The sequence below is a fragment of the Cibotium barometz genome, chromosome 1 (assembly GCF_041138505.1).
Source record: "Cibotium barometz isolate CiBa-2024 chromosome 1, ASM4113850v1, whole genome shotgun sequence".
Lineage (NCBI taxonomy): Eukaryota > Viridiplantae > Streptophyta > Polypodiopsida > Cyatheales > Cibotiaceae > Cibotium > Cibotium barometz.
Window position 1 is genome coordinate 66,586,900 of NC_141046.1, and position 26,546 is coordinate 66,613,445.

Here is a 26,546-nt window from a genome sequence, read left to right on the forward strand (position 1 = left end):
AACAAGTACTTTCTAAGGTCAAATGGGCTCCTGATAATTGCTCGGGGACAAACGAAAGTATTCATTGGAGTGCCATCTTTGACATTCCACTCGCTTTACAGGAACCTGTTCGGGCATACAATCTCATGAAATTGGGAATTAGATACATACATGATGTGGTAGATGATCAGGGCTATGTCTTATCTTTTCCTCAGGCCACTGCTTCCTATGCATTGGGAATGCATCATAGGTCTATATGGAGAAAAATAGCTGATTTATTACATCCTTTTCTACCTGTTCCTCCTGTGGTGGCTGACACAGACAGGCTTACGGATTGGCAATTGCAACCGTCTGCTACATGCACTCATCCTGTTCCTCTTCCCGCCTTAACCTCCATCAAAGCTTACAGGCTTCTTCAGCCTGCTCCATGGATTCAACAACATGCTAATTCTCTGTGGCATGTAAGGAAGCCCCTCTCATGGTGGCGGAAGAATCTCCGGATGTTATGGAAGTGTAAAATGCCATTGAAACAAAGACTTTTTCTTTGGAGATGTATGACAGGCACATTGTCAGTGGGGCTCACACTTGCTAAATGTCGCATTGCACCATCCACATGTTTAAGATGTCAGGCTCCTTCAGAGACTGTTCTTCATTTACTTTGGCACTGCCCGTGTTCTAGGATCCTCCTCAGGAGAATTTCAGATTATCTTCGGCTCCGTTTCCCGAGTCACAGATTTGGGAAACATTTCTGGCTCTTTGGCAGATTTATGAGGTCTTTGTCTCAATACTCACTATTTCTCTCTTGGGTGAGATATTGGGCTCTTTGGACAATCTGCAGTGAGCATAATTTGGCATACTTGGGTTGGCAGATTCACAAGTCATATGAATCTTTCCGAGCCTCATTGCGGCAATCCTTATATGATGCCTGCCATGAGGGTGATATGGATGCTTCTTGCATAGAGCTTTTCTTTTTATGTTTCTGATCTTTGGGATACTCTCCATTTCGGAGACCTCCCATCATGTAAATTTATGAGCATATAAATATACTGCACTGGATATTACCAAAAAAAAAAGTGTGTGTGTGTGTGTGTGTGTGTGTGTGTGTGTGAGAGAGAGAGAGAGAGAGAGAGAGAGAGATACAAGAAAAATAAGTCTTCAATAAATTTTGAAGTTAAAAAATCCTTGCATTTTTTACGCGCAAAGCACCCATAGTAGTCGACGTGTAGCTAGCAACCAGCATATTCCAGACAGACTGCTTTTGCTATCCACGTCATATACATCACGCTCTGGCTTACCTTGCTTTCATATCATCAAGCCCAACACTTTTCTGAAAAACAAATGATTACAAAGACAAACATTACTAAATCTCAGTAGCTGATGCCGGCTTAACATTTGATATAAAAGACAGCCTCAGCATACATTGCTCACCAGAAACTCGTGATTCTCTTGTAAAAGAGGTGAAAAGGAGACAACAAAGCTCTTAATGTCGGTTTCCATGTCTCCCTCTCCAAGCACGGCCATAAATTTGGTCCTTTCAGGGATCAGCTTTAAAGCCACCTGTTAAATACAAACCATTCAATGTCTGAACAGATGTGGATTTGAATAGATGTTTACAAATTGCTGGCAGGAAAAGGACACTAGTTTTTTAGCTTTCTTATTGACTGCTGATGTCTACTACTGTCACTCACTGTAAAAGCACTGCTTGCAATCCAGCCATGCCAATTCTTTAAAGTAAGATTGTAGGCATTTGTAGCAGCCTGACTCATTGTCCAATCTGGATGATCTAACAAATTTCCGAATAATGCCACAAGGTAGTCCATAGCCCTGAAACTCAACAAAGAGTCTCTCTCTCTCTCTCTCTCTCTCTCTCTCTCTCTCTCTCTCTCAATCAATCATCAAAAGGTGCCCACTTGTAGACTCATTAACAAACAAGCAAGAAAGGGATGCACAACCACAGACAATGGTCTCCTGTAAGGGACTCCTCCCGAAGGATCACCAAATACACAGGCATAAACAAGATTAGTACAAACAAAGGTACACCTGTTTTGAGAAGGCCCATAACCTGCAGAGATACACCTGTCCCTGAGAAGACTCCCAACCACGAGTGATGCAGCCCTTCCAAGAAGGTCCCTGTGATCCAGTGATTGTGTACGGCAGCATCAATCTGCACAATCCTCTGAATAGTGCCCCTCGGATGCTGCGTAAGCACCACTCTCTGATCCTCCGTGAGGCTTTTAAGCCTCTTGGTGAGTCTCCCAACCAGCCCACTGAATATACACAATCCAAGAGGTCTACCATACTCATCCAAGATAAGTCATTCCACATAATGGGTTCTGTTACCCTCCTCAGCTGACCGCTGAGGTATGTGAACCAAGAACCTCCTCATGCAATCCCAAGCCCGTAGAAGAGATCTAACCAACGGGGAGGATAGGGGGCGATGCTATGCCTCCGAAAAGATAAAGCATGGGCTGTACATCCAGTCACCTCCCCTAACCGGCGTACACCTCGCAACCCACAGCATGAGAAAGTCCTTCCATGGCTCAGTGCCAAGATGAAATCCTCTAACAATCATCTTACAAAGCAACACCTTACGCTGCACCTCTGGGTCTATGCACAAGCGCAAACAGTTGTGCTGTGGGGAGATGTCAATGCCAACTTAGCAGCCAAGGTATCTAGCAGAGCATCCTCTCTCAATACAGGTAATCCCCACATCCAAACCCAATCTACTTGCAAAGAATAACTAATCCAAAATCCCACTGACTTGTGCCAATTAAGGGTGGCTCCTGCTGCCAAATAAAACATCTCCAGGGTTGTCCAGAAGGCATAGAGACATGCATGCGAGGCCTCCAAAAACATCGAGGTGTCATCTGCTAACTCCGAGTCCAATAATTCTTCCTCTGTACATAGAGGAGGCAACGAGACACCTAGGGTAGCCCGAATAAATCTGCTCATAGCCTCCACTACTATGAGGTAGCGTAAGGGAGCTAGGGGGCATCCCTGCCGCACCCAACGGGAAATCTGGAAGCGCTTGCCACGCCTACATGCCAAAAGTGTGCTATGGGCCTGCCTCCCTGTACATGCATGAAACCCCTCTGATCCAGTCCTGGGGAAACCCCAAACATGCCATCATGCCTTCCAGCAAGTCCCAATCCACTTTGTCATCATATGCTTTTTCTAAGTCCAACAGGAGGATGGCAAGGGGTTGTTGGGCCTATCCATGGCCATCTGATCTTTGGCTCTAACTGTAGACAAGAGGTTGCGGATGCTTTTTGTGTTAAAAACCCTCTGAAGCGCAACAATCCTCGCCTGATAGCTCTCTCCTTGTCCAGGGCTTCTTGTTTCTTGGCCAAAGCAACACTATGATAATATTAGTCGGTCCTCTCTGAGGCCAATGCAACTCTCTGCTAAGGGTCGGGATTATCACACGACCTCTAGAAGTATGCGGGGCACGGCCAGACATCAGATAGCAACCACGAGTAGAGTCGGACAGTGCAGATGACTCATGGCACTGCCACATGGTAGTGATGATGTGGCAGTGGTGGCGTGGCACGGTTGACATGGCATTGATGGCATAGCAATTGGGCACAGGTGGCCAACAGCAATACTATTGGCCGACTAGGAGCATATATATGTGGGTAGCCAAATCATCATATTCATATGCTTTCCTCGGTGTTCGACTTCACAGAGCATTTCTCTGTACGCGAAGTGCTAACCAAGAGTGTATAGTAGGTCACACATGACTTGACGTCTTCATTCTCAGCCACATCTTGTACTTGAATTTCATTACTTCTTTCTTGTACAAGAGTTCAGGACTCGTGTGTGCTTCATGTGTGATTCCACCGCACTCTCCTTTCTATCTTTGGAAAACCCTAGCACATATGCACAAGTGTTTTACAGTTGGTATCAGAGCCCAAGGAACCTATATAAATATATATTTTCTGGCACCCATGTGCATTGACTGCTTGGATAGGATAGAGCACTTAGATTCCAAGAGTACACAAGTTCGGGTTTGGGAAAATAGAAAATTTGGGTTCTCTTCATTGCACTTGGGTTAATTGGGGTATAGTGTGCTTCCCTACCCCACCAAACCCTTACCTCATCGAACAAGCTTGAAATCCCTCACCTCGTCCTTGATCACTAGATATTTGTCATGGATTCACAACTCACTGATTTTCTTCTCAGCGCATAAAGGCATTCACACAGGCAGCTAAAATGGAGGCTATATTTGCCTCTCGATAGGATGGAATCGGCACCTCGAGCACCTAGTATTCCGGATCTCTAGAAGGGCCCGTGCTTGAACGCAAGTGAGAGACGATTCCGAGGACAAAGTGGCAAAACTTTCTACAAGAGGATTTTTCACTCCTTTGGTGGAAGGCAAGGATGTATTGGATGAGCTTCACTCCCAATCCGGCAGTCATCATTCTACACTTGCGCCTAGTCGACAAGAGATGTCATTCACCTCACTAAAGATCTCCTTCACAGAGTCCCGACTCCCTCTCCACTAGATTCTCTGGTTAGTTCCTACTCACCTTCACCAGCTTGAAGTCAAGGAACTACCGGTTTGCGTCGTCACCGATTGGACCCACCAGATGGCTGCCACATTGGCCGCAGCAAGTGTTTCAGATATTTTTCAGCTCCATTTGGTGCGTACGACTTTGATGGGTGCTCCTCTCTTGTGGTTGGAAGACCACCCTAGAGTGATCTTTTAGATGCGGTTCATCTTTGCTACAACCCTCGAGACGCTGAAGAGTTCCAAGTCTCGGACTCAACAACAGGGACAGCAGAAAGGCAAAGACAAGGGTAGCCAATCCAAGGACAAGGTAAGTGGGGGAGCTTTGGTGACTTGCCTCACCCCTAAAGAGTGTCATCCCAAGATTGTTGCTAGACTATGCTTTTATTGTGACTCCATCGAGCACATCACGAAGGATTGTCCAAGAACCTTGGAGAACAAATCCAAGGTGGAGGCTTCTTCAAAACCAGAGGAGCAGTCTAAGGAGGTAGCTTCTTTGGAACCGGAGGATGAGGGTGAAGGAGATGCATGTGTGTGTCTCGGCTTATTCATTTCTTAGGTCAAGCAAGGTGCTTCATTGCATCAAGCCACAGGTACGAACAAAGGAAGTTTTCAGCCAAGTCTCTGGGTCTACACAATTGGTGTTTGGACTCATTGGAGAATCTTTGGCTTTAGTGGCGGTCACTTCAATTTTTGGGGTCGTTCAAGAGGACTCTTCTCACCTACTGTTTGTATTGGGTGGAGTATCTTCAATGTCTAATGTCATGGAGGCACTATAGGAGGACATGTCATTAGATTTGTCTTTGTCTTCGTCCTGGGAGGATAGGCCAATTGATGTACCTTCACAATAAGATTTCTTGGAGATTGTACCGACAACAACTGGAGTTTTAACTTTGGTGTATCAATGGATGTGTTACTTGGAGGAAGTTCCACAAGACATAGGTGGTTTAGAAATATAGGTGCCAAGTAGTACAAATTTGGTGCAGCATTTTTGAGGAGTATTGTTCTTGGTTCTCCTTTCTTCCTTCAAGGTGCATTGGAATTTGGAGCCGGTGCAAGTAGTTCTTGTTCTCCATCTGAGCCGATGCTTTACTCGGCCCTTCTTTGGAGTATTCTTCTCATGGGCTACCAAAAGATACACAGTGGTTCGCAATGTTTTTTCATGGACAAACAAAAAGTGCCCCCCCCCCCTCCCCCCGCGGAGTATTTCATTATCTAAGGAGAAATATAACATGTACAAGCTTTGAGGGCCTTACTCTTCCCATGGGAGATGCCGGATTATCCATATACAACCATAAACCTGTCCTTCATCCAATAAGGCTATCCAACATGTCCTTCCATAGGCACACAAACATGTATTGTTCAGCCCACATGGCTTTTCCATACGCGCATAAACTTGTATGATAGCCCATATGGCTCTTCCACGAGCACATAAACCTGTAAACCAACCCACGTGGCTCATCCATGAACTCATAAACCTGTAAACCAACTCATGTGGCTCATTCATGAGCTGAAGGGTGTGTTTTGGGTGCAATTCGATGCCCAAACGGTAGGCTGGTTGCAACCCGGAGCGAAACTTCCTTTTCTTCTCATCTTCGGAGAGATGCATAAAGGGAGTAACCTCAAGCAAGACCTTCCAAAACTTGTTCACATATTGTTGCACACTCTCATTGTCTTTTTGCTCAAGTCTATCCCACTTCTGTGTGAGAGTTTGCTCTGCATTTGGAGGTAAAAACTGGGCATAAAATCTGTCCTTGAACTCTTTCCAAGTACAAATGGAATCTTTGGTGGTTTTTTCGGTGATCCAACAATGTACGGCTATCCCCTTCAAGAACATGCTTGCATGTTGGACTTTAGACTTCTCGGTGAAGTCCTTAATCATCACTAAAAGCAATGTCAAATTGTGTCACAAATGCTAGCACCTTAGATGCAATATATTTCACATGAAAGGCATCAAACTTGACAGATTTATCACCACCACTAAAAGCAATGTCAAATTGTGCCACAAATGCTAGCATCTTAGATGTAATATATTTCACATGAAAGGCATCAAACTTGACAGATTTATCACCTACCTTAAACTCCTTAAGCTTTTTGGCATGTGACTCGTGTTCTTCCCTCTTTCTATTCTCCTTATCCAACGGGGCAGCCCTCTCTCCATGGGCTTCATGAGCAACCAAAGGTGTTTCACAAGGCACGGTGGCATGTGCTCTATGAATCTGTGGCCCAGATGCATGTGACCTCCCTGAATGATGCAATGTCTCACCACGAGACAACTCAATGGGCAAAGTTTTTCGGCTTGCATGCCGACCACTTTCACCATGAAATACATGCTTTGAATCCATCATGCTTTCCACTGGCTCCAACATGCACATACCTATTTCCTCTTGTCCCATGTGGAGTAGAGACATGGCGAGAAGTGACTGATACCTCTTCCTTGTGCACATAAGATCTTAACCGTTGAGATGTTGGGTCATCAGGCTTCAAACGAGGTGGATTCTTGAACATTAACTCCCCATCCTCTCCCTCTTTGAGATCACCCTTTCGGATGAGATAAGGGAGTGCCAGCTCCCTTGGCTTCTTCCCCACTTTACAAGCCATGGACTCAAAGGTCATATCCACCATAGCATTAGCTTTCTTTGCTTCAATGACACTTTGCACATGAGGATCTTCGTGCAAAAATTTCAGCTCTTGCTCCTTTGCCTGCAAAAGCTTCTTCATGTGTTCCAATTCAGCCCTCAATGCATAGGGCTCATCCTCATGCATAGGCTCTTTTCCACGGGATGGTTGTCCCATCAAAGCACTGTCATAAACCCTCTAAAGGAGCTTGTGCCTTCCCTGCAATGCATCAGAATCTCGAGAGGCACTTGATTGACCCCCTGAATTTGGCACTTCCAAAGGATTACCTTGGCTGTCCATTGAGTCAAGTATCTGTGTTTGCTTCCGATTTCAAAACACCGTCTCCTCTTGAGAAAGAGAGACGACCGGGCTCTGATACCAATGCAACTGCTCCTCACTAGAGACCAAGTAAAATCGGAAAACAAATGCAAAAATTTAGATCACTTAACCTTCTCAAGTAATGAACAACATAAGCATCTACAAATCTGAAACTGACAATGCACAACTTGGCACCACCATTGGGGCAGGAAAGGTCATATCCACCATAGCATCAGCTTTCTTTGCTTCAATGACACTTTGCACATGAGGATCTTCGTGCAAAAATTTCAGCTCTTGCTCCTTTGCCTGCAAAAGCTTCTTCATGTGTTCCAAATCAGCCCTCAATGCATAGGGCTCATCCTCATGCATAGGCTCTTTTCCACGGGATGGTTGTCCCATCAAACCACTGTCATAAACCCTCTCAAGGGGCTTGTGCCTTCCCTGCAATGCATCAGAATCTCGAGAGGCACTTGATTGACCCCTTGAATTTGGCACTTCTAAAGGATTACCTTGGCTGTCCATTGAGTCAAGTATCTATGTTTGCTTCCGATTTCAAAACACCGTCTCCTCTTGAGAAAGAGAGACGACCGGGCTCTGATACCAATGCAACAGCTCCTAAATGGAGACCAAGTAAAATCGGAAAACAAATGCACAAATTTAGATCACTTAACCTTGATAAGTAATGAACAACATAAGCATCTACAAATCTGAAACTGACAATGCACAACTTGGCACCACCACTGGGGCCAGAAAGGTCATATCCACCATAGCATCAGCTTTCTTTGCTTCAATGACACTTTGCACATGAGGATCTTCGTGCAAAAATTTCAGCTCTTGCTCCTTTGCCTGCAAAAGCTTCTTCATGTGTTCCAATTCAGCCCTCAATGCATAGGGCTCATCGTCATGCATAGGCTCTTTTCCATGGGATGGTTGTCTCATCAAAGCACTGTCATAAACCCTCTCAAGGGGCTTGTGCCTTCCCTGCAATGCATCAGAATCTCGAGAGGCACTTGATTGACCCCTTGATGAAAACCTGGTACTTCAAATGAAGCTTTGCTCCCAAATTCCCAAGCCCTCTGACCTTCACTAGCTCTCAAAAACTAGAGAGTACAGTCAAGGCAGACACAGGGACAATTGGTTCTCATAGACTCCCAGAGTGAGAGAGAGAAGAAACATTTAGAGTGAGAGAGAGAAGAAACATTTGTAAAAGAAATTCTACAAAACAGAGTAGAGATATTTGATTTGCACAAAAATCTTGTTGGACAAGAGTAGAAAGAACCTGTTTTCTAAAGTGTAAACTGTTGCCTTCCCACGTGGAGTTGTATGGTGCATAATATTAGTTATAAATATAACCTTAGAAAATGGGTTAAAAAGTATACTTACCACCTGTTCACATGCAGCAAAACATGCCAGAAGACAGAGCAAGCTTCACGGCTCACTGGCAGGCGTCCTCACTCAATAAGTGGCACATCATAGCAGGCAAATACACAAATACAAGTCATGCGAAAACAGTTTCAAACATGCAAAGATGGATGCACGTGCACATGTAATGGATGAAATCTCTCTTTCTTGAAACTTGTACAAAACATTCTAGTCGGGCACAAATCTGACGCGACCGAATGTGAAAACCCTAGCCTTCCTATGGAGTGATAGTCCCATAGCCAAGACGTGGTACAAATTGTCACTCCATAGGCAAGACGTGGTACAAACATGCATGGAGTGATAGTCCCATGGACAAGATACTGTCCTGGTCATACACGGTTGGCACAATTCAGGCTCCCGTCCATATGCCACGATCCTGGTCACACACGAATGGCACCAAACTGGTTCCCGTCCATGTGACACAAAGTGACTGGCCCTTTCACATGAGACATTGGCCTCGCCTCATGTGAACATGGCACAAATCTGGCCGCTCTATGGAGTGATAGTCCCATAGAAGTGGCACTAGAAATAGAGATGGACAAAATGGGTAGCCAAATGGTGACAAAACACATCACGTCCCAAAAAACCTCAAACAATGAACTTAGAACACATCCAATCCATAATCTTTGCTACACCAAGCAATAGACATGGAACGCATCCAGTCCATAGCTCCAAAAATGAACTTGTCTTGCCAAATATTTTTCATGCTTGGAACTCCGACTCACGGTTCCCATGCACCAAAAATGGAGCTACTAATATCTCCCTCTCCCGTCCACAAGCCTCCTATGGCTAGAAGCACATGGGGAAAAACTATCCGTATAACTATAGAAGTTGACCATCCAGGTCCTCCCTGGCTTTTGCAGCCTCAGGGACACTAGAAGTATCAGAGTCATCATCCTGTATATGATCATTGCCCATCTTTGAAAACTTAGTCCTACCTTGGGCTGTACCTTTGGTCTTGCAATCCTTGGCCAAATCAACCTGCTTTCTAGAAGAGTAGCAGTGATACCGGTTTGTCTGTTGCACTGTAGCAAGCGCCTGATCCTGTCCACTAGGAGGGAACCTTACCTGCTCTTAAGAAACAAGGATAGATGGTTCCTCCAAGAGGGAACCCATATCCACGGCAATAGCACACCTCTGCAAGCAAGCCTTTGTGCCTCTGATGATCTGAACACTCCACAACCAATCTCCAACACTTCTCCAACATAACGAGGTACGAGGAACAAGTAGCCCCCTCTAAAAATTGAGAGAGAAAGGGGCTAAACAGTAGCAAACAGTCCACCAAAACTTACCCTAAAACACCAACAAAGGAGGTAGATCCATCGAAGAAGAGGCAAGCTAAAGATGCCACAAGTCTGTGACACTCCACACCATAGTTGTCTGCCGGACGCGTACCGCAGCACCAGTACATGAAGTACGGGACGGGGCGAAACGATCGGAGTGAAATGCTAGCGAAATGATTTTCTGGTCGACGGATGTTTCGTTGAACCGAAACAAAACGAAACGGCCGTTTCGTACCGTACGGTATGGTACGGATGCGAAACGGTCCTGAAAAAAAAACTAGCTATTTTTTATCATTTTTCCCCTCGTTTTTGATCTTTTTTTTGCGCCCGTTTTTTCTCGTTCCTTTCGCCCGTTTGTTGTAGCCGTTTGGACATGTGCCATGGCCTTGGATCCCTTTAGCTTTCACCTCCATGCTTGTAAGTTGTATAAGAGCTCTCAAGGTCTCTCCCTCTCTCATCATTCAAGCTCAAGCTCTCAAGCTCTCTCTCTCTCTCTCTCTCTCTCTCTCTCAAGGCTCAAGCTCAAGAGTCAAGGCTCAAGCTAGCTCTCTCTCTCTCCCCTACCTCTCTCCCTCTCCCGAGTCCCGCCCTCTAGGGTCTACTACCTAGTACCTAGAGACTAGGCTCTAGCCTCTCTCTCTCTCTCTCTCTCTCTCTCTCTCTCTCTCTCTCAAGCTCTCTTTCCCTCTCTCAAGCTCTCTCTCTCTTTAGACTTTGGCAATGAGGTCCGGAGGAAAGGACAAGCATGAGGCTTTTGCCATATATACCACCATCGGTGAGAAACCTACCGGTAATTCGGGGTCATGGAAATGGACGTGTAACTTTTGCGGGAAGGGTTACACAAGTAGTGTCACAAGGCTCCTTGCAAATGTGTCCAAGCTTGGTAGGGAAGTGGCACCGTGCAAGGAGATTCCCCAAGAAATTGTGGATGGCATAGTGAAGAAGTACTCCCTCATCCGCAACCAAGGCAAAGGTGGACGTGGGGGAGCTTCCATGTCCGGTACCTCCCCATCCGTGACTCCTTCGCCCGTCCGCCTCCGCCTCCGCCTCCGGTGGTTCCGACTTCTAATCAAAGAGGCCAAGAGAGGAGAGCTCTCCGATAATGAGGCAAACTGCCATTGGTGCAAACATTAACCTCCTCACTTATGTGCTGGCGAAGATGAAAGCCGCGAATGAGGAGATTGCATGCACGGTGATAGACTGCAATCTCTCCTTCCATGTGCTCAAGGTTCCACAATGGCACAAAATGGTGAAGGCCATTGCGGAGGTGGGGCCATCCCATGGTGAATGGCATGGTATCACCTACCATGAGCTGCGCACCATCGCGCTTGATGACGAGAGGCAAAGGATCAACGACAAACTCACACCCATGCGGGAAGGATGGGCGAAGTATGGTTGCTCTATCCTCTCCGATGGATGGAGTGATCGGAAGAAGAGAGGTCATGAACATCCTTGTTTCATGCGCCAAGGATACCGGAAAGGGGGGGCAAAAAACATCGGGGGACTTTATCTATCGTCACATCCGGCAAGCCATCATAGAGGTATGTACTATGTACTATGTCACATGTCACATGTGCATTGCGATTTAAGTTTTAACTCTCAAGTCTCGACTCTCTAGTATCTATGTAACATGTTCAAGCTTCTAACTTCTAAGAATGTCATTGCATTTGCCAAATTGCCATCGTGTTACTTGTAGGTCGGACATGAAAATGTCATTCAAGTCATCACGGACAAAGCATCCAATTGCCACAAAATGGAGCGCTTGGTAGAGGCGGGACCGTGGTCTCCCCGGATTTCATCGCATGGCTAAGAGAGGAGTTGGTGACTAGTGCAGACGAGACCCGAGCCGTTCAACGGCTATGCATGAGAGAGTCCTTTTGGCGAGGTGCGTGCCATTGTCATTGTGGTGACTCCCTTGTATAGGGTTTTGCGCATGGCCGACATGGAGGGCTCCACATTGGGGCTACTCACCCACTTCATGCGAGAGGCTCTAGCGGAGATTCGTGCGACCACTGTGCTTGATGATGAGGACCCCGACATTCCTATGGAGGGGATTAGGTAAACCCATGTCCCATGTTTTCAAATCTCATTTTCACATCTCTTTCTCATTCCTTAAAGACTTAACTTAAAGTGAAATTTTTGCATTCTAGGGATCCCACCGAGCCTCCACCCACTCCGCGACGCGACGCGACGCGATTCGATCGTAGCGCTTGTGGACAGGAGGTGGCGATGGATGCATAGACCTATCCATGGTCTTGCGGCCTTGTTGCATCCCGCCTACAAAGTACCAAGGCTCTTCGCCGACGAGGAGCTACTTTCCGATCAGGATGCCTACTTGCCAAGGATACTTCCCGTCCACGAGCAAAGAGACTTCCTCCAAGAGCTCATTCGGTATAATGATCAGAGGGGAGCCGCTTTCACGAACCCACTTTGCTCGAGTAGGGAGTCAATGATCCGGCCACTTTTTTAGTGGGAGTCATTTGGTTATCAAATGGCTCATGTACAAAAAGTGGCTTTGAGAGGCTTGTCACGGGTGACTATTGAATATATAGTGTATACTCTAGAGTCGTAACTACTAACTAGTTCTTACATTCTAATTTCTAACTCTCTTATTTTTCATAGGATTGCTCTTCGGGGGCATGTGAGAGGAACTGGAGTTCCTACTCACTCATACACACAAAGATACGAAACCGTCTTAGCACCATGCAGTTAGAGCGGCTTGTATATTGCCGTGCTAACATGTGCATGGTGGAGAGAAGATGCATGACATGGAGATCTCCAAACAGGTAGAGATCTCTAGGGTTCAAAGTTCGACTCATTAATAATGATTTATAAATGCATGACTAAAGTCTAATAATTTATAAATGTTTGAACTTTGCTTTCAAGTGAATGTCGACGAGTTCAAGTTGACAGCGGACACTCTTAAGAGTGTCCACAAGGAGTGAGATCCAAATGAGGAGGCCATATATGCCGATCTCTATAGGGAGCTAGAGGAGATTGACCGTCGAGTTTCTCGTACTCGTAGAGGTCGCGCAGCTAGAGGTGGCACATGATTAGGAGGCCGCAGATGCACTATTCGGCGCCCTACTTCGACCCCGGTGGCTACATATGTGAGGTGTGGCTCCGGCTCGACTTCGAGGAGAACCTTTAGCACCTGTTGTTGAAGAAGAGGATGCTTCTATTGCAGGCATCAGAGAGCCCGAGTACGATGATGAGGGCAAAGTCCTTAGCGAGGGCAGTTTTGGGCTGGCCTGTGATGATGGAAGCACCTCTAGCGACAGCATTTCTTCCCCTAGTGATTTCTCTGAGGTGGAGGACTAGAGTCTAGACTTCGGACATTTTTGTACTTAGTGTTGTGACTAGTCACAACACACTTTTTTGTATTTCCTATTGTAGGCCATGGGTCACGACTCTTATTTATGGCATGTTCAGTGTTCATTGTTCATGACTCTTGAGTTTTTGTACTAGTTTATGACAAATTACAACTTCTCTAGACTTTGCATCTCTAAATGTGTACAAATATCTTTTTTTCAAGTGTTTTATAAAGTGGATCGCACCTCAATCGAACTTATTTTTCAAAATTTAAAAGTCCCATACCGGTATCGTTTTTTCGTACCTTCGTTTTGTACCTTCGTTTCGTACCTCACAACTATGCTCCACACGCGAAGAAGAGGACCACCAATTGCTGTCCAGAGATCTACTCCAAATGCCAACACCATGAAAGCACAAGACCGACAGCCCCCTCTCAAGCGAAGGCAAGGCTAAGGCACACATGAAGAAACACCTCCACTAGGGCTGAAAACACAGCCCACGCAGCACCAACAACGGATGATGGAGAAGATAGCATAGGAGAGAAAGAGCTGTTGCCACCACAAAAACGCAGCCACCAAAGCTGAAGCGAAAATGCAGCCACCAATGTGAAAAACGCAGCCTTTAGGATGAAAACGCAACAGCCAAGTGGTGAGGAAAACACAGCCACCTGGAAATTTGCACAAAACACAGCCCTCTGCTGCATATGTAGCAAGAACGCAAGCCTTCTTCTGCTCCCAAAACATTGAACTTCTTGCAGTAAGGAAACTCGCCGCCGCTGCCTTGAAGTGCTCGTCACCTAAGCAACTGACACCATGATAAATTTGCGCAGTTTATGGATCGGGTTGTTGATTGAGCTCCCATACTCCTCAAGGTGCCTCTTGATCCTTGTGAATTCCCCAATCTTATCAATGATATTATCTGAGTCACTGATGGTAATCTTCTCAAGATCCGCCACCAACTTAGCAATCTTCACGGAAGATACTCTCCCAAACCTCCTCTGAATCTCATTCCACATCTGACTGGCATCACTCTGGGAAGATATGAATTGTGCCTCGATAGATGGTATCATACAATGGATGATGATGAGACGGGCCCGTGCATCCAGAACTCCACGAAACGCGGGATCCACCAAGTGAGGAGTGGTGACAGAGGGCCACACACCTGCTCCTTAAAGAAGCAATTGCGTATAAAACGACCAAGTATGATAGTTGGTAGCAATTAGCTTCATGGAATCACTGACTTGAGGGGGTGAATAGGATGGCACATGGGAAGGGGTTGGGATGAGGGTGTGTGGGAGGGGAGAAACAAGAGAAGTGGTGGTGGTGGGGAATATGGAAGGAAACGAAACAGGAATCTGGGGAGAAGGCAGAGAAACAGGAAGCTAGGAAGAAGAAACCTGTGAATTTGGGGCTTGGGATCGGGGAGAAGAAAAGAGAATCCGTGAGAGAGAAGAATGACTATGACCAGAAGCCATATCCTTCGATAACGCAGCAGAATCCTCCTCTTCAACAAAGCTGATCAGAAAATCAGCAAACTACTCCTCGAAAGCTGAGTGCAGCCAAGAGCAAGGAAGGAGAAGAAGGGATGGGAGGGTGGGAAACCAAAAGGAGAGGAAAGAAATGACTCTCCTGGGTTAAAACCCTGTTGTAGCACCGAAATATGAGGCTGAGATCTGAAAACGCAGATCTCAGGCTGAAAACGCAGCACCTCTGTGGAAAACGCAGGTCCTCAACAGAAAACGCAGCTCCTCAGTGGAAAACGCAGCTCCTCAACAGATGTAGATGCGGTGGACCTTTTGCCTACAGCCACTGATAAAGAAAACGTAGGTCCCTTTGTAACACTGGACTCAGATACCATGAAAGAATGGCTGTAAATCAGAGAAACAGCAAATAGATCTTGCAAAGAAACACGTGTGCAATAAAACTAAAGTAGAAGACTTGTTATCTGCTGAAGTAGAGCACGAGGGCTGCCCATAGGTGCATACAACCAACAGTAGTAGCTGAAAAATGATGTACTAATGATGGTAACCTAAGCCACCTATATATAGGTTGGACAAGAGCTGGTCGGCCACAATAAAAACAGAGGGCTGGCCGACTATGCAAACAATACTAAAATAATGTCTAAAATAGACAAAAAATAGCAGAAAAAATATCTAAAATGAAATGAATGCATGGCCTCATAAATCTGGCCAGATACAGCATGAAATATGCACATATATGCCCAAGTTGGAGATGATAATGCCAACATATGGTTGATGTTCACACTTCCAGGGGTCTATTTCCACTCCCGACTGAAATTAGGGTTTCTGTAAATTAGTAGGTATCCGGACTCCAAAATTGGGGCTTTTGGGTGCAAAAGATATCCAAAGTAGACGGCTATAGATGTACTATGGTTGCCCCAAAATTAGGGTTTTTGACATAATTAGGATATATGTAAATTAGGGTTTACAAAAAATTTGGGAGCAATAGAATACGTAGGAGGCTCCATATTCATGAATAGAAGAGGAATTTTGCAAATTGGTGATCATATGGAGACTATATAAGTAGAAGACAAGCTTTCTCAAGCTTTCATGGCTATGGGAATCATGAAAAAGAAGAAAATTAGCTTTGCCGTAAGTGTTTGTGTCCAAAAATGAAAACAGAAATCCCCATATGGTTGGTGCCCACTTCTAGAGAGAGGAGAGAGAGGGAAGATAAGCTTTCCTAACACGTAGAGGATGATATGCCGGCTATATATACCCCTAAATGAAGGCAGCCGACTGGTGATAAATACCTCCACGATTGGGGAAAATCCCAAGACCATAAAATGGGGAATAAATATGGGTAAAATATATGTGAGGGGCGACTAGCCCCTCTGACTAACATGGTCAGTCCTAGAGGCTAAAATAGGACACAAAATAGGAAGCCAGCAAGTAGGGGATGATGTCTAACATCCCCTCCCAGCACCGGATGCTGAGCAAACTCCAAGAAGCTAGAGACGCCGTCCTCGATCAAAGATGAAAGACTGTAGAAACAGGTACCAAGAAAGCTCCACATTAATCTCCTCAGCAACTCAGCCACAAAAGCAATAGAACAAGCTGCCAGGTACACTGCTTCTCTGGAAGAAAACAACCATGTAGGCTGCGACATGTTGCTCCAAATAATGGTTCCAAACCCGTGTAAGAATACTCCCCAAAGTCGAATGTCGTGTATCCAGCCTGGAGAAGGTATGAAAAACCTCATAACCAACCAAGATCAGATCCTGTAGATAATCAATCTTGGGAGAAGCAAATTGCTCCTCACTGGAATCCTCAAAAGAAATAGAGTCAATCTGCTCCAACTCTGTACCAAGAGTAGCCAAATGCTGTATAAAAGCATCCTCTGAAAAGGTCGGCATCGCAAGATGTAAAGACTCTGTAGAAAAGATGAGGTCCATCTACTCAAACACCATAACATGAGTTGCCCAATGCTGTACATAAGTACACACCATTGAGGTGGGCATCGCAAGATGAAAGGACTCGACATCCCCCTCTGAAAAAAAAAATATCGTCGGACTGATATAAGTCCAACCTGATTCTGATCCAAATCCAAAAAACTCTAGAAGTACCACTGTGCCCCAGGCACGGTTAGCAACCACAGATCCAAAGCATCCCACTGGGTCCCAAAAACCATCCTCCAAAACAACAAGCCAGCAGAACTGGCAGGGGGAGGGGCATCCACAGAAGCATCACAAAGAGATGCAGTTCTAGAAGTAGAACCAGATCCCAAGAATCAACAAATAAAAGATCCATGTGAAAGGATCACACCGCAAAGGGCAAACACCCTCCTTGTTCTACAAATACTGCAAAGAACACAAGTTCGGACAAAATAAACTCTGCTTAGGATCTCTGAAAAGATCACTGCTCTCCTCCAAATAACTGTAAACTCCTGTCAAAGAAAGTCTCCACAGATACAACATAGCTCCCGAAACTGATCCTCAAGTGAAGTAGCTGGAGAAAGGCCCCCTCTGAGTGTAGAAAACTCATGTGGGAAGCAAAACACAGCCAAAACACTGCTATCCAGCAAAAATAGCACTCCACCGCCAACAAAAGGAAGGAACATGTAGAAACCGGGAAACCGTGTAGGCCAGGAACAAAACACAAGTATAGATGCTCCAAAATCAGCAAAATGCTGACTGAAATCTGAAATTCAAAATCCTCCTCAAGTACCAAACTGCCTCCAAAGCCACAATCCAATCAAGAAACCCCCTCTGCAAGTGATCTGTGTCCACTGGAGAAGAAAACGCAGCCAAACAAGGGCTACAAACTTGAAAATTCAGGCCAACCAGTGTCCACACCTCCTATGAGGAAAACGCTGAAGAGAAGGTACCTTCGGGTCCAACAGATGAAGCCCAAGTGAAGGTAGAGCTACCAGCAAAATCGGTTCAGAAAAACGCAGTAACCATGGCTGCAAATCTGAAAACGCAGAGGTAAAAGGGGCTGTAGAATAGGCTGAATATGGAGACGCTGAAGCCTCAGATCAAGAACTGCTGCATAGAACAATCAGGGGGTGGGAGGGATGGCACAAGATAACCAGAAAGGATAGGCAAAAGGGAGCCCAGAGAGCTCCAAGATCAGGGCTAGGAAAGCAACCCCAAATAGGCCAAAAAACGCTGCCTGTTTGGGACAGCTATGTTGCTGTCCAGTCCTGAAAAAAAAAAACACCCAAGAACCCCTCGAAGATGCCACCAAGAAGGACAGGTATGCTGTCCAAAAAAAAAAACAGCCTTGTCAAGTTGCCAAGAAGCTGCAAACTGATGCCCTGAAGAGAGGAAATTGCAGCCCACTAGATGGGGATCAATCAGCCCTTGAAGAAACACAAGCTTCAACGCATGAACACAAAAAACACAGATCTGTCCATGGGCGGAAAAACGCAGATATGAAGAGGTAGAGGAGGGAGCATCCAACGCTGAAAAATCACCGACCCTCTGATACCATGATAGAATGTGCAGCGGAAGAAGGGAAAGTGGAAACACAAGAGAGAGAGAGAGAGAAATGAAATGAAATGAAGTGATATATTAACGTCTTCAGAAGGCCAAAATGACCTATGAGACCAAAAAGGTTACAACAATTGGTGGATCTGATACAATGTCTGTGTAAGAAAAGCTAAAAACAACTAAACAACTAACTGAAACTGAAACAACTATGAGGAAAAGTACGGTACTAGGAGCTCCTCTTGGATAACATCTGGGAGGAAAACTCCAGCAACAAAGGTAAGCATCATACACATCACTATCCAAAGATGTCTCTCATCGGTCGATGGCGGATATCCTCAATGTCCTCCATGGTGAGTACTCTGACTGGACGTCTCCCATGCCGTGCTAGTATGGTCCTGATCCTCTGTTGTAGTCTCCGCCGGTGTCGAGATGGGCCTCTCATCTTGGGGCGCCTGGATCGCCCCAGCTCTATAGCCCGATCAATCAGTGTACCTCTAGTGCGGCTATACTCTGGGGCTAGCTGCAATGCCTGCTGGCCTGACTGCTCAATCTCTAGTCGAAAGAAGTCTGTAATCTGCCTCTGTAGGTGTCTCTCCCTCTCTGATCCCCTCCCTCTCAAGAGACCCTCTCTATGTCTACGAAGCTCCAGCAAGTATAATCCAAGGCATCTCTGATCCTGGTATCTCACCTAGTGCGACGGAAGAAGAGGGCTTATCTTGCTCAGTTAGAGAGAGATTTGTATCAGTTATTTATGAGTCAGGACTCAGGCGAGGCATGGAGACTATTCCATGAGCATTCACCATCACCAGCCATTACCTCCACAGAGATTTGGGGTGAGTATGCAGCATCCCTGTACACAGCAGCAGGACAGCCGCCCCTGCCAGACCCATCGGAGCCATGCCCAGAGACGTGTGCTTTCTTTACTGCTGAGATGGTAAGGAAAGCTATTGACAGGATGAGGACTGGGAGAGCATATGATCATGATGGTTTGGTAGCAGAGCACTTTATTCATGCCAGAGATATGCTTGCAGAGCTTATTGCTATGATGTTTAACCGAGCCATGTGTGAGGGTTTTCCTAAGACTTGGAATATGTCCACGATTGTGCCTATCTTCAAGTCAGGGGATCCCATGCTTCTTGGGAATTATCGTACCATCATGATTGGTCACACATTGGCTAGATTATATGCATCTATTCTTGAGCAGGAATTGAGTAGATGGGCAGAGAGAGAGGGCATACGTGCATCAGGGCAGGCAGGGTTCAGGAGAGGTTTCTCCACTCTTGACCATATCTTGACACTCAGAGCTATTATTGAGGAGGGCAGATTATATGGCAGGAGGATTTATTGTTGCTTTGTGGATTTCCGCAAAGCTTTTGACACAGTACCGAGAGCCAGACTGATGCGCAGACTACAGGAGATGGGCAGGTACGTACTACTCAGGGTATATCTGAGATGGTTCACTCCACTATTGGGGTGAAACAGGGCTGCCCCCTTTCTCCCACCTTATTTGGGATGTACGTGGATGAGGTTTCAGACTATGTAGAGCGGGAGGGTGACAGAGGAGCACAGCTAGCAGGGACATGGATTCCGCTGTTATTGTATGCTGATGATATTGTGCTGATCTCAGATTCTCCAGAGGGGATGCAGCGTCATTTGGATGCATTGCACACGTTTGCACAGGACAGTGGATTGTCTGTTAACCTTGGTAAAACCAAGGTGATGGTGTTTAACACCACAGCACAGTGGGTTAGGAGGTCAGTACCCACCTTTACATATGGTCAAGAGACAGTGGAGTATACAGATGCATATACTTACCTTGGTGTGGTTTTCAGTGGCCCACTATTTTCCTTGAGGAGAGCTGCGGAGACCAGATTGACCAGAGCTTATGCAGCATTGGGGAGACTAGAGAGGATGTGTTCGCAGGTTCAGTTTCAGGAACCTCGAACAAAGCTCTGGCTCTTTGACACTTTGGTCACTTCAGCCATGCTGTATGGAGTGGAGATATGGGGACCCTCAGTGGATCACCACAGCCGAGCTGGTAGCACTGATGGATGGAGACATATGGAGAGGCCCTTGGTTTCTATGATTTCCCGGATGATTAGGGCCAAGGCCTCCGTACCACATGATATTATCCGTGCAGAGATGGCTGCCCCCCCATTGGTAGTAGAGATACTCACTCGATCAGTCTCCTTTATACATAGCACTTGGGCTCTCCCTAGAGACAGATATGCTCGCTTAGCCCTGGAGTCTTCACGACAGTTGGCATCACAGGGAGACGGATCATGTTGGTATGCACAGATGACAGCTTGGTTCCAGTTGCATGGCTTTAGTATGGACAGGCTACCTCCATTTCAGTACTCCCTGGATACACCCTCCCTCTCTCTTACACGGGCAGAGATTACCAGACTTATCTGGCAGGACTTGATTCAGCTGGACACTAGGAGGACATGGATACAACCGACACAGGAGCTTGGTACGAAGATGGCTTTCTATAGAGATGATCTTCTCCAGCTCACGCAGGATGGGTTTGTGATTAGACCCAGCTACATGGATACTCATCTTTCTCATGGGGTACGGTGTGCTATTGGTCAGATGCGCACATCCTCACACCAGCTAGAGATTGAGACTGGCAGATTCAGAGGAGTACCAGCTGAGGCCAGGATTTGTCAGCTGTGCCAGATGGAGCCAGAGACAGAGTTACATTACATATGTCAGTGTCCAGTATATTATGAGATACGAGGCCGTTTTCACTGCCTGTTTAGAGAGGGTTTCGGACCACTTTCTAGAGTCATCCGAAGGTAATCCGTGACTGTCTGTGAGTGGTAACACCCATGAGCACACCTCTCTGTAATCTGATCCTCATCTCTCTGCACTCCTCATCATACCAACTGTTCTGGGGCATGTTCCCAGATCGTCTCCGTGTAGGCTGACTATGGGGATATGCCTCTGATGCTGCAGCATGAAGCGTATCTATCAATATCTGAGTGAGCTCATCTAATGGCCGTCCCGGCTCCTTGGCACATAAGCGTCTGTATATCTCATCCGTGTACACGGTGTCAGTCTCCCTCGTAAAGGTATAACGAGTGTGTGTGGAGACCTGTCCCAATGGAGCGGTGCTGAACTGAAATGTGAGAGTGAAGGACAAGATAGCATGATCCACTGCTATTCCAACCGGCCTAGTGCCTACCATAAAATCCTGAAAAGAGGGAATGAGACTGGGCTGAGCCATAACATAGTCCACTGTACTAGCACCATGCCTATGTGGAAAGCAAGTGAAACTGCCCGATGTCGGGAATCTCTGTAGGCCATTCAGGATGGCCAATCCATGTGCAGTCCCCATGTCTATCAAATACCGCCCATACACTGTATGTTCCTCATCCTGTGAGAGTCTAGATAGGCCCATATCCCTAACATCAAGCTCCCTCAACATCTCCTCTGAGGTATCATAAAATACTGTCTGGTTATGGGCGGTCCTGGCATTGAAGTCCACCAGGAGAATGATGTCACCATCCCCGGAGAACTCCCAAATGTCATCATCCAAAATAGAAAAGGGAGACTGCCCGCTAGGTGATGCATACACTGATGTACTAGGAGCAAAATAGCATATAGCAATGTAGAGATATCTGCCCGTCTCTGCCCTCGGTCTAACCCACATGTACCTAGCCTGCTCATCTCTGCGGACTATATGTATCAGTGGCTGTAGCTCCTCTCTAAACAATACTGCCACTCCTCCTGAGCCCCGTCCTCTATGCTCTGAACGAGTATCCTGTCTACAAGCGGTCTCCCATCGGTATCCACTAACATGTGGCATGGACTGTCCAGGAGCCTGATGCGTCTTGGCCAATCTTTGATGGCTTGGATCTTTGCGGGATCCATTCTCACACCATCCTTGGAGACTATATGTCCCAAATAGTGAATCTCCGAAAGTAAGGATTCACTCTTTTTGCCATTTATCATAAGTTTGTGTTGCCTTAATTCATCAAAGGACACTCTCAAGTGCTTCTTGTGTTCTTCCTCATTCTTGGAAAATACAAGAATATCATCAAAGAAGACACTTGTAAATGCTCTATGATTTCTGAAAATTTGGTCCATCATGCGATTAAAAGTAGCTAGAGCATTGGTGAGACCGAAAGGCATAACCAAGTACTCATAGAGACCAAAAGAAGTGCGAAAAGCTGTTTTATGTACATCCTCTAGCACCACTCGCACTTGATGATAGTTGCTCTTTAGATCAATGCTACTAAAACATGACAATCCATCCAATTTGTCCAAGATATCATCTATCCTCGGAATTGGAAACCGATTTTCTATGGTTATCTTGTTTAATGCCCTGTAATCCACACACATGCGAAATGAACCATCCTTCTTTTGCACAAGGAGAACGGGTGAGCAAAATGGCGATGAACTTGGCTGCACTAAGCCCTTCTCTAATAGCTCCCCAACATGTTTTATGATCTCCTCTTGGTGGCAAGCACTCACACGATATGCTGGCCTATTTGGCGGTGAACTTCCTAGCACTAATTTAATACAGTGGTCTTCCGGTCGAATGGGAGGCATACCATCCAGAAGAGAGTCGGCAAAACAATCCTTAAACTCACTTAAAAAATTCAGCCTATCATGTGTAAGTATGTACATTAGCATGCAAACTTCATCACGTACAAAAACCAAGTACGAACAAATACTCTTTTTCATTGCTTTATTGATTTGTACATGAGATACAACGGGTATAGTGTCACCCGACACACTGACATCTATACAATGCTCTCTACCTTTGTAAATAAAAGAGATCTTGTTGGTTTTGTAATTTTTGGTGGGCTCAAGGCATGCATGCCATGGTTTTCCAAGTAACACATCACATCCACTAAGAGGCGCAATGAGATAGTTCTCTGGTCGAGATAACATTGGATGTGTATTCTCAACTTTCCAATGAGAGGAGTGACCTTCACATCCTTCTCAATGAAGGTTGAACATGCATTTATTTTGGGTCCCATTTCACCTACTTCAATGTCCAAGGCGGTAACCATATGACTGGAGATGAAGTTGTCAGTAGAGCAATCATCAAACATAATAAGGCGAGCTTATCTTTGAGTTGCCCCCATGGCATGCTTGTATGGCCTGTATTACCCTGCACATCATGTATCATGTTTATACATGGTTTGGGCTCTTCTTCTTTCTTGGGCATTGAGGAGATTTGTGGTCTTTACTACCATATCTAAAGCATTTCCCTTCACGCATATATTGCATTCTTTCTTGCAGAGATAACCCAAAAGTACTCTTTTTGGGTGGTTGCTTCTTCTCCTTTGCATCTTCGGCCTTATGCATGCCTTTAGTATCCTTAAAACCAGAATTTTCAGCCTTATGCTCACCTTTTGCATTTCCAAAATCTCTTCTTGGTGGCTGTCCACTCCTTTGAACAAAAGGGTCAGCCTTGTCCTTGTCCTTTCCCAAGCTCACATCAATCCTGGATTGCACATTTAGCTCTTCCGAAGCCAAGACGGAGTTTATAAGTTGGCGTAAAGTTTGATTGGGATAAACTTGTAGCCCTCATTGGAAGATGGGTTGCAATCCTGATTCAAACTTCCTCTTCTTTTCCTCTTCATTTATCTTCATGAAAGGACCTACTTCCATTAGCACCTCCCAAAACTTTGACACACAAGAGGAAATAGATTGCCTTTCTTTTTGTTTTAACCTATCCCATTTCTGGTATATGTCTTTGACATATCGTTCATGCTCCATACGTGGAGGGGTTGATTTATGCATATGCTCTTTGGAAAGGTTTTCAAGTGGTATAGGAGGAGGCCTACGAGAAGAAGTGGCATGTGTGGTAGAGGTTGTAGACACCTATTCTCTTTTCCTATGCACAAGAGAAGGATTAGGTGGCTTTTTGAACATAAGCCCACCTTGTTTACTTGTGATTACATCACCTTGTCCCATAAGATAAGAGATGGCCATCTCTCTTGTTTGCACTCCCAATTCCAATGCAACATTTTCTAATGCATCATTCACAAAGGCGGGCTGCCTTGACATACGAGATACATTCTTAGTTTGTGAACCTTCATGCATGCTTTTGAGTTGGCCTTGCATTTCACATAGTTGCTTCGTGAGAGTTGCAATTTTAGCCTGCATAGCATCAGGCTGCTTCCCACAAAGCTAAAGCAAAACAGGAGTCCTCCTCCGATGGCTAAGCCACTTCACCCACGACAGATGGTTTAGATACTTCGCCAACGACAGAGGAGGGTACGAAGTCTCATGCTAAGATGGCTTTTCTTGCTGTCTATGATCCCCCTGTTCTTTCATCTTCACAGGAGCAAGATGAGTCCATCCTGGTGGTCACACAGGAGACTTTTGATTCAAAAGTCAGTGCCCTATCCGCAATAGAGGATTATTTACAGGAGTTTTTGATCAAGACCTTATCAGTTCCTCTAATCCCTTTGGATGAGTATCTCCCTTCCCTTGTGTTGTTTCGTGCTGATGCTATTATTGCAGATTTTCTCTCGTCTCTTTCAGAGGAGGATAGTGGTTCTTCTACTCGGCAGGTGGATGTTTTTGCCGAGATATCCTTACATATTCTGGAGCTTCCTACTTTGGCAGTTGCTTCTCCTTCTTATGTTTCAGAGGAGGCATCTTCCACTATCTTGGAGCCTGTCCCTACTTTGAATTTGGCAACTTCTACTATCACTGATGATCAGTTTGTTCCAATGGTTGTTTCATTTCCGTCTTCTTCAGAGGAGGAGTCTACTTTGGTCCCGATACTTGTTGCAGATACAAAGGAGGTACCATCTATGGTTCCATCTCTTGAGGACTTTTCTCTTCAGATTGATCCTATTGTTTCATCTTCAATATCTTCTCGTGGCTTCTTCCGAAGACCTTCTCGGTATTCAGATGTACCATATCTTCGCGAGCTTTGTGTCTTTTATGAGGAGGTTGTTCCTTCAGACTCTTTGGAGGTCTTTCTTCAACGTGCTGGAGTTGGTCCGCCCATCTGGCGCTGAAGAGGAGGTGTTGGCATTATCATCTCCAGATTGGGCATATATGTGCATATTTCATGCTGTATCTGGCCAGATTTATGAGGCCATGCATTCATTTCATTTTAGATATTATTTCTTATATTTTTTGTCTATTTTAGACATTATTTTAGTATTGTTTGCTTAGACGGCCAGCCCTCTATTTTTATTCTGGCCAACCAGCTCTTGTCCAACCTATATATAGGTGGCTTAGGTTAGCATCATTAGTACATCATTTTTCAGCTACTGCTGTTGGTTGTATGCACCTACGGGCAGCCCTCGTGCTCTACTTCAGCAGATAACAAGTCTTGTACTTCAGTTTTATTGCACACGTGTTTCTTTGCAAGATCTATTTGCTGTTTTTTCTGATTTACAGCCATTCTTTCACCATACGATGGTTGTACTCAAAGGCAAGAAGCAAAATTGCGGTAAGAGCTCATTTAAGCTCTTTTTCACTTACTCAAGATCCGAATACTAGTCATTATGGTCTTATGTCTCGATCTTGGCACACACAATGTTTGTGTATGGATGCCAATGGTACATAGTTGCATTTGATTAGCTATGATGAGGGATCGAGGAGTGAGACTATGAAATCAAATGAAAGCTATGAAAGCAATCAACCGCATCAACAACCATGTTTGCAATGCTGCTTTCATTTGCATGAATACCTATGGACAGTTTGGCATGTGAATGCCTGTGAAGCTTGTAACAGGAACCTTGATAATACAATCTATTACAGGGGGGTCGGCCCTAGTGTAGTGTGCAAGTGATTTCAATTTTCAGCTTTGTTAAGATTCATTTTGTGGTGCCATTCTCAACTTGTTTAATTGTGTTGATTGCTTAAGTGTAAGGCAAGATTGTGCTTAACCCCAAACAGGGGAGTCTCAGAAACAAAAGGAGAGAGAGCAGGAGACGAAGAAAAAGGGGCTTGAAAACGAGTGCGCTCTTCCAGTGGTGCCAAGATCTGCACCTTCTTCTCTTTCAATTTGGTGCTCTATTCTGCGATTGCTCACATCATTTGCTAGAACATATCATGCATGCTCATGTGTGCTGCCCTCAAAGGACTCCCTAGTGCTCTTTGTTCTAAAGTTCGTCGTTCTCTCGCTTCGTCGAAGCTAGAAAAATGCACTTCCTTTCTGGAGCGCA

At 45.4% G+C, this 26,546-nt stretch overlaps 1 protein-coding gene across 1 annotated transcript in view; it reads right to left on the reverse strand.

Annotated features, from left to right (window-relative positions):
- Positions 1-1,116: 1,116 nt before the first annotated feature.
- The window catches only part of GLTP1 (glycolipid transfer protein 1), a 31,328-nt gene continuing 5,898 nt past the window's right edge, over positions 1,117-26,546 (reverse strand). The window contains exons 4-6 of the mRNA XM_086805589.1: positions 1,668-1,803; positions 1,408-1,536; positions 1,117-1,306 (exon numbers count right to left, since the gene is read on the reverse strand). Of these exons, the coding sequence (XP_086661715.1) occupies positions 1,271-1,306; positions 1,408-1,536; positions 1,668-1,803 (301 nt within the window). The 3' untranslated portion in view covers positions 1,117-1,270. The remainder of the gene's footprint in view (positions 1,307-1,407; positions 1,537-1,667; positions 1,804-26,546) is intronic.